The sequence below is a fragment of the Galeopterus variegatus genome, unplaced genomic scaffold (assembly GCF_000696425.1).
Source record: "Galeopterus variegatus unplaced genomic scaffold, G_variegatus-3.0.2 Scaffold7952, whole genome shotgun sequence".
NCBI classification, from domain to species: domain Eukaryota; kingdom Metazoa; phylum Chordata; class Mammalia; order Dermoptera; family Cynocephalidae; genus Galeopterus; species Galeopterus variegatus.
The window spans coordinates 28,544-36,950 of NW_007734063.1; the positions used below are offsets into that span (position 1 = coordinate 28,544).

General features: G+C 42.8%; 1 protein-coding gene and 1 pseudogene across 1 annotated transcript in view; both read left to right on the plus strand.

Moving 5' to 3' along the window:
- LOC103608021 (coagulation factor VIII-like) overlaps positions 1-8,407 on the plus strand; it is a 65,832-nt gene that overhangs the window by 933 nt on the left and 56,492 nt on the right. The window contains exons 2-4 of the mRNA XM_008592465.1: positions 1,394-1,504; positions 3,667-3,888; positions 6,707-6,965. Coding sequence (XP_008590687.1) covers positions 1,394-1,504; positions 3,667-3,888; positions 6,707-6,965 — 592 coding nt within the window. The remainder of the gene's footprint in view (positions 1-1,393; positions 1,505-3,666; positions 3,889-6,706; positions 6,966-8,407) is intronic.
- Positions 7,074-8,407, plus strand: part of LOC103608022 — a 1,827-nt pseudogene continuing 493 nt past the window's right edge.

Below are 8,407 nucleotides of genomic sequence, written 5' to 3' on the forward strand. Positions count from 1 at the left end.
AAAAAGACAACAAAAAAAAAAAAAAAAAAAAAAAAAAAAAAAGAAAGAACATAAGTTACATTACTGTTCAGGCAGCGATGAGGTAAGGTAGTTAGAGGAGCTGGGTAACAGGTTGGTCTTCTCCCCCTGGTTAATTCCTCAACAAGGACTTCTGGCTCTACTTTCTAAATACCTTCACTTCACCTCTTACTAAATGTGAAACCTTCGGCAAGTTACTTAATCTATCTGCATCTCAGTTTCCTCAAATCTAAAATAGAAATCACAGTACTTTTCCCATAGGATTGTTGTAAGGATTAAGTGATTTCACTTAACAGAACACTGTGTGGCACACAGTAGGCCTTTAGCAGTGTTAGTACTTCTGTCTCCTCCCCCTCCTAATATAATCATTACGTCATCAACAACTGTGACGTCATGATCTCCTCTCCCCTGCTATCCACCTACATTGCCCTCTTTTCAGTCGAGGCCCTGGTTATCTCTGTGCTGACTAGTCTCCTGTCTTTTGTGTTCCTTACACTCCATTGTTACTATAGCAGCCAGAGGAAGCTGACTGAAAAGCGAATCTGATCTTACTCTACTCTTTAAAATCCTTTCATTTTACCTCGAGGTAAATCTCTATTATATAACTCTTCACTCTTTATTATAATTGTTAGCTTATCTGTCTGTTCAAGCTAGAGTGTAAGCACCTTGAAGGCAGAGGCTGTGTTTTCTTCATCATCAGTGCCTGCACTTAGTAGTGCTCAGCAAATATGTTCGAATGAATGAACAAATTAATGGATGAACGGGCAGATGAACTTATGAGGATTATCTAAAGTCTGGACGCTTCAGAAAGTTTTAGCATTAGCTGCAGGTCCTGCATACAAAATGGTAACTTCAAGAAACTACTGCCCAATAATATTTCCAGTGCTTTAGCTCTTATCAATTTCAGAAAGGAAGTTGGGAAGCTTTCAGTTTCCTGGTGTTTTGTTTCTACAAACTGGGATGAAGCGATTATGATAGGGACAGGGATTGACAGACAGCCCTTTTCCTAGGATAATTTCCATGTGCTTCCTTTTAAATAAATCAGCTAATAAATAGAATGAAATCTTCCTGGCTCAAATTAACCAATTTTCTTCCTTCTCCTAGTTACCAATTGCTATTATTTTTTTCTACCTAATATCACAGACAGGAAAGATAATCGCTTTGAGCAAGAAATGTCTGCTTTTTGGTAATTGTCTCCCCCCTCTCCTTCACTGCCTTTGAGAGGGTAAATCATCAGTGCCTACTTTACTGGAAACAGTGCTGAAGGTGTGAGCAGTCTTTGCCCCAAGGGAGAGAAAGGGGGGGTCAGAGAAAGGGAGAATGATTCATGAGACAGATGCTTAGCTGGTTCTGTCTTTGCCTCCTCTGTCATCAGGAAGAAGTTGGCACTCAGAAACAAAGGACTCCTTGACACAGGCTGTGAATTCTGCATCTGCCTGGCCTAAAATGCACACAGTCAACGGCTATGTAAACAGGTCTCTGCCAGGTATGTACACACCTGCTCAACAATGCTCAGGACTTTCTGAATTCAACACCAGAGCTCTCTTCTCCAATTCTCAGACAGCTCTGCAGCCCAGAAGAAAGCCCACTAATTCTGGCCCGTGCACACAAAGTTCTCAGGTTTCTCTTTCCTTTTGCTTGAGTATGAGTGGGTAACCAAGGATAAACACACATGTGATGGGAGCCTGAAATATGAAAGGGATGTGCAAAGATAAACAACAGCAACAGCAAAAAATGGTAACCCCAGATGAAAAAGAGATAATGCCCAGAATAGAAAAGAACTTTTCAAAAGCTCTAATTGGTATTTTCATAAAGATGCACAAAGATACTACATTAATAAAGTAACACTAGGATTCTATGAAAAAGAAACAATAAGGACAAAAACATGCTTGTAAAAATCAGAAATATCATTATCAAAATACAAACTCAACAGAAGGTAGGTAAAATAGAGAAAATCTCCCAAAAAGCTAAACAAAAAGAAAAGAGATTAATAATATATTTAAAACATTTAAAAATTAAACAAATGATAGAAGAAAAATTTTAAGAAGAAAAAGATCTGAAAAAAAGAATTAAAAGATGTGAATTTCATATTAAAATTGCCCAGCAGGATAAACAAACAAAAAACAGACCCTGACACAAAATTATCGTTTGTGGTATTTCAGAGCACAAAGAGAAGATACTTAAAGCTTCTCCTGGGAGAAACAGGTCACATGCAAAGGAATGGGAATTAGACTGAAAATATAATGGAGCAATAACTTAAAAGTTTTAAGGGAAAGATTATTTTCAAACTAGAATTAATAGCAAAACTATGAATCAGCTTTGGGGGAGAAATAGAGACATTTTCAGAAATGGAAGGCCTTAGAAGCCGCTGAACATGAGAGTACATGAAAGAGGAACTTGGGAGATCCAGCAACCCAAGAGAATAATGAAGGGTGAGGAGGAATATTTTCTTCTTGATTTCTTTTTCTATTTTCCAATAATTCCATAACGAATATGTACAATTTTAGAATTAGAAAATAACTTTTAAAACACGCAAGTTTCTGCTCTCACATACTTTATAGTATAATGGAGATACAAATAATAATAAAATCATCATAATAATAAACGCAAAATTAAAAACCAAGAATTTCTCTGGAGGAAAATTACATAATTCTATATTACTGTATAATAAAGGAATGTGACCTAGACTAGGGAATCAGAGAAGGCTTCCGTGAGGAAGTGCCACTTGAACTGAACTTTGGAGCAGAACCGAGGAATAGGGAATCAAACCAATCAGGGCCTTCTAGTCCTTACCAGATAATTTGGACTTTATCCTGTGTGGAATGACAGCCATTGAAGGGTTTTAGGCTGGGAGATATTACAATCAGATCTGAATTACAAAAATATTACACCAGTTTTCTTGTGGGTGAAAGGCTTGGGAGGGAATGTGACCAGATGCAGGGAGACCTGTAAAGAAGCTATTTCAGTGATTCAGACAAAAGATAACGGTAGTTTGTATTAAGATGGTGGTAGTACTAATGATAGTGAAAAATAGATATATTTGAAAGCTTTAAGAGCCAAAAGAGGAGGCACCTCTGTCCTCATGGTCAACAATGTGGGATCTGAACATATGGCTGCTTGGGTTCAAATACTGAGCAAGTTAATTAACCTCTCTGGGCATCAGTTTCCTCTCCTGTAAGAGAAGGTGAAAACTTGTAAAATACTTTGGACAGTGCTTGACATAAGACAAAGTACTCAATCAATGTTGGCTGTTATTAATTATGTTCACACGGTTGGTGTTACACTGGACATGGGAGGTGAGAACGGTGGCAAGGATAACTGTCACTTGCATAACTGATGCAGGATAGTGTCATTTACTGAGATAAGGAACTCTAAAAGAATGAGGTGATGAAGATTTGGTTTTGACGTGGATTTTATGAGATGTCCAGGTACAGGTGTTGTGCGTCTGGAGTTCCAGGAGAGATCAGAAAAGGAGACAGAAGAGGGAGCAGTCCCAGCAGTAGGGGAACGTAACCCAGAAAGGTGTTGGTACAAAGGCCAAGGGAGGAGAGAGTTCCAGGAAGGTCAACAGATGCGGATGAAGACTAGCAGGTATTTCGCATTTCAAATTCGCTCCTTAGCCACCGCTGTCTCATTCCTACTTTACAGGTCTGATTGGGTGCCACAGGAAATCGGTCTATTGGCATGTGATTGGAATGGGCACCACCCCCGAAGTGCACTCAATATTCCTTGAAGGTCACACATTTCTTGTGAGGAACCATCGCCAGGCCTCCTTGGAGATTTCACCAATAACTTTCCTTACTGCTCAGACACTCCTGATGGACCTTGGGCAGTTTCTACTGTTTTGTCATATCTCTTCCCACCAACATGGTAATATCTTGGATCTTAAAAGTGAATATTGTAAATATACAGTTCTACTTTTAATAAGATTTGCTGGATGTGTACAGAAATATAGTGTGTTGCAAAAGGTGGCATTATACAGTTAGGATTATGTTTGACCGCAACTGCGATTCTCTGTTGCTAGTTTGCAGAGCAAACATTTTAACTGAGAATAAGGACTTGAATATTAGTAGGTGTATTAGTGCATTTTCTGTTGCTTATAACTAATACGTGAAACTGGGTAATTTATAAAAAAATGAAATTTTCTTACGTTTTTGGTGGCTGGGAGGTCCAAGGTCCAGGAGGCACATCTGGTGAGGCATTTCTTGGTGGGGCTCTCTACAGAGTCCTGTGGTGACACAGGGCATCACATGGCGAGGGCTAAGCAAGAGCACAGGGGTGAAGAGGATGTCCACGTGCTTCCTTCCTCTCCTTATAAAGCCACCAGTCTACTCCCTGGTAACCCATTAAACCATTAACCCATCATTTCATGAATGGACTGATCCATTCACTAGGGCATAGTTTTCACAATTGCAGTCCCATCACCTCTTAAAGGTCCCACCTTTTAAATACCACATTGGAGAGTAAGTTCCAATATGAGCTTTGGACGGGACAAACATTCAAAGCATAGCAGTAGCACTGGTGGGTTTTTAGTTACATACCTGAGATAGAAGGGGGAGAGGTGGTTTGACAGTAAATAACATGGGGAAGACGAGGACAGTGTGTCATTGTTTTCTCAGCCTGATCCCCTTCATTAAGTTTCAGTACTATACGGAGAAGCACTGAAGGTCATAGGTGAGGAGATGTTTTATAAGAAATCCAGGTAAATAGAAAAAAAGAGTGTTGTCTAGGTTGCAACCGTAGGGCTCCAGTATATTGATAGTGATGCCCAGAGCACTAGATAGCAAATATGGGAGGATATTGCCGTGCTCAGCATAGACAGCAGACAGCGGGAGGCGCTCTGTAGGGACCCAATAGGAGATGAGACACACCCGGGGAACTCAGGGCTTGTCAGGAAATAGTGGATGCTAGCAAAAGCAGGATGGAGTGGAAGTTTGTCAGCAATGTGAGGCACCATATGAGATTTTGAAGGATTACTTGATGGGAACTTTGCGAAGGGTCAAAGGTTCTATGTAAGCAAGTAGGGACTATGGCACATACAGTTTCAAATTATTGTTAATGTTACTTCATTTGTAGTTACAGGTTGTGCAAATTCAGATTGCAGTGTCATTTCCCTCCCATTTTCCTTCCTGTGTATTTACTCTTAATCTTGGATCCATGTAATGACCCCCTTTCTCTACCCCTCTATTGTGGCCATTGAGGGCTGTCTCAGTCCATTTGTGCTGCTGGAGCAGAATACCACAGACTAGATCATTTATAATGAAAAGAGTTTTATTGGCTCATGATTATGGAGGCTGACAAGTTAAATATTAAGGCCAGAATCTTGCAAGGACCTTCTTGCTGTGTCATAACATGGCAGAAGACATCACATGGTGGAAGGGGAAAGAGGCCGAGAGAGAGGCTGAGAGAGAGGTCGAGAGAGAGAGCACACACAAGAGGGGGTGAGCCCACTCCCACAGTAATGAAGCCACTCCACAGATAATGGCATGAGTCCTTTCATGAGGTTGGAGCCCTCATGACCTCAATACCTCTCAAAGATACCACTCTCCAAGACCATCACAATGGCAATTAAATTTCAACATGAGTTTTGAGGGGACAAATATTCAAACCATAGCAACAGCTGTTGGAGAAAACTGTCAGGGAAGCCTCATCTCTCCTGCTCGACAGCGCTTGCTTGTTCCTGCTACTCTCGTACTGACTTTGGTCCCCTGGTTGCCTTAGAAAGATATTTGGTTTTTCCACGTAGCCACCATTTCCCCCCTTATGTTCTCTGAGTGACTTTTGTTTATAGTTCTATGTAGTGATAAGAACAGAAATCTCTTCTTCCCGTCTGTTACATAATATTTATGGGATTCTGACATAACATTAGAGGACAAAGAGAGTCATATTAGGTGAGTAATGGGCCATTTACTTGTATGCACATCAGTCATTGCCCGGTTTGAGTCTGATCCAGTTTCAAGTGGAGTTTATTTTTTGTTTTGCTTTATTTTATCCTTTTGACAGCTTCTCTCCAGTGACTTTAATCCTTATTTTTCAGAAAAGTGCTTTGTCTTATTATTATCAGTGATTTGCATTATAATCCAGTGGTGTGAATGCAGAAATTATTAGGTGACTGTGGAGATTGGGAGTTGGTCTGCCCAGGCTTACAAATGCTGAGAATATGCAGCTCCTTAAGTCTCCTTGTTTATAATTGGGGCGGGAGGGAGTGATAGGTCCGAAGCCAGCTCCAGAAGGAAAATGTTCATAACAGAAAATTTTTATTACTCTTGTCACTTTTTATACTTCTGCAATTGTAAATAAGCAAAAAGTTATGAGCGAAATAACAATTGTCCATATGAAACACCTATACTCACATTTTAAATGAGCGCCATGTATAGCAGTATTTAAAGTTTTAAATGGTACAAACGAGCTTGATTCATTCTTTAATTGTTGAGTTTCAAAAAGGTGTAAAACATAAGTGGAGGAGAGTCAGGCAGAAGGAAAATGCTGGCGGCAAAGACCAGAGGGAAAACCAGCAAATACCAGATAATTCGTAAAGAAGTAAATCCGTACAGGGCAGTGGTAAGAAGGTGTGGAGAGGAGGGCACTTAGGAGAGAGGCTTGAAAGCCTCACACAAGAGAGAAATGCCGGAGGTTGAGGCAGGAAAGTCTGCAGGAGCCTAACACTGCTTGCTTTCTCTGACTGCAGATGGCATGGAAGCTTACGTCAAAGTAGATACCTGCCCGGAGGAAGCCCAGCTACGGATGAAGAACAATGAGGACGAGGAAGACTATGATGATCTTGATGATTCTGACATGGACGTGCTCAAGTTTGATGATGACAACTCTCCTTCCTTTCTCCAAATTCGCTCAGTTGCCAAGAAGCATCCTAAAACTTGGGTACATTATATTGCTGCTGAAGAGCAGGACTGGGACTATGCTCCCTCAGTCCTCGCCCCCAGTGACAGGTCAGCACCTTCTGACTCTTGGTACTCTCTTCACCATAGTCAATAGGTTCTTCCCAGTTTTTTTCAAACCAACTAACGTTTAAATTGTGTTTAGGGCTAGGTACAGATATGGAATCAAACGGCAAGGGGATTAACATATTTGGAAACTAATATAGCTAAGCATCAGAAATGCTTGGACTTTTCTCACTCCTTGCTTTGATTAAATCATATCAGCTCCCTTTGCATGCGGGAGCAACACGGCAGACCGGCTCACACAACTGTAGGACGCAGTGAACTCGCTTGCAGATCAGTTTTGCAATGCCATTAGAGTGTGGCAGCAATGTGGTCCTCCTGCCTCTTAATAATATTCATACAGCAATTAACAAAGACCAGCCAGCTAATCCTACAGAAGAGGATGCCCAGTTTTTTGCAGCAGTGATTGCACAAACAACAAGACATTGATGTTTTGATAGATTCTTTACCCAGTGAAGAATCTAAACCTGCATTACAAGCTGCTAGCTCATATACGCTAGAAGAAGAAAGCCATGAAGCTGCTACATGTCTAGAGGATGTTGTTTATAAAGGGGACATGATTCTGGAAAAGATCCAAAGTGCACTTGCTCCAAGCCAGCACCTCGGGGCCCACTCAGCAACCCCAGGGCATGGAGAAGGGGACTGGACCCCTCTTCTGCAACCAGGCAAATATTGCCAGCACATTGGGGCCTGCCCAGGGACCCAAGACAAGAAGAAGTGGAACGGACCTCTCACCCACAACCACACACACTGAGCCAGCGCTTCAGGGCCCGCCTGGGGAACTGAGGCATGGGTAAGGGGACTGGACCTCTCTCCCACAACCAGGTACACCACGCCATTACCTTGGGGCCCGCCCAGGGACCCAGGGCATGGAGAAGGGGACCAGACCTCTCTCTCACAACCAGGGATACCACGCCAGCACCTCGGGGCCCACCTGGCCCAGAGGCATGTAGAAGGGGACTGGCCCTCTCTCCCACAACCAGGTACACTAAGGTAGTGCCTCAGGTCCCGCCCAGTGACCTGAGGTATGGAGTCAGGGACTGGACCCTCCTCCCACACCAGGCACAAAATGCCAGCACCTTGGGGCCCACCTGGGTATCTGAGGTATGGAGAAGAGGATTGGACCCCCCTCCCACAACCAGGCACAGTGCACCAGCACCTCGGGGCCCGCCCAGGGACCCGGGATATGGAGAAGGGGACTGGACCCCTCTCCCACAACCAGGCACATGGTGCCAGTGCCTTGGGGCCTGCTCAGGGACCAGAGGCATGGAGAAGGGGACCAAACACACCCCACAACCAGGCACACTGCCAGTGCCAAGGAGCATGCCAAAAACAGCACCTCCATGTGGGTGGCCCACCACAACCACCATAATAACCATGGCTGCCACAAAAGCAGCTAGACACCCCAACTGCCACACACAGTCCACCAA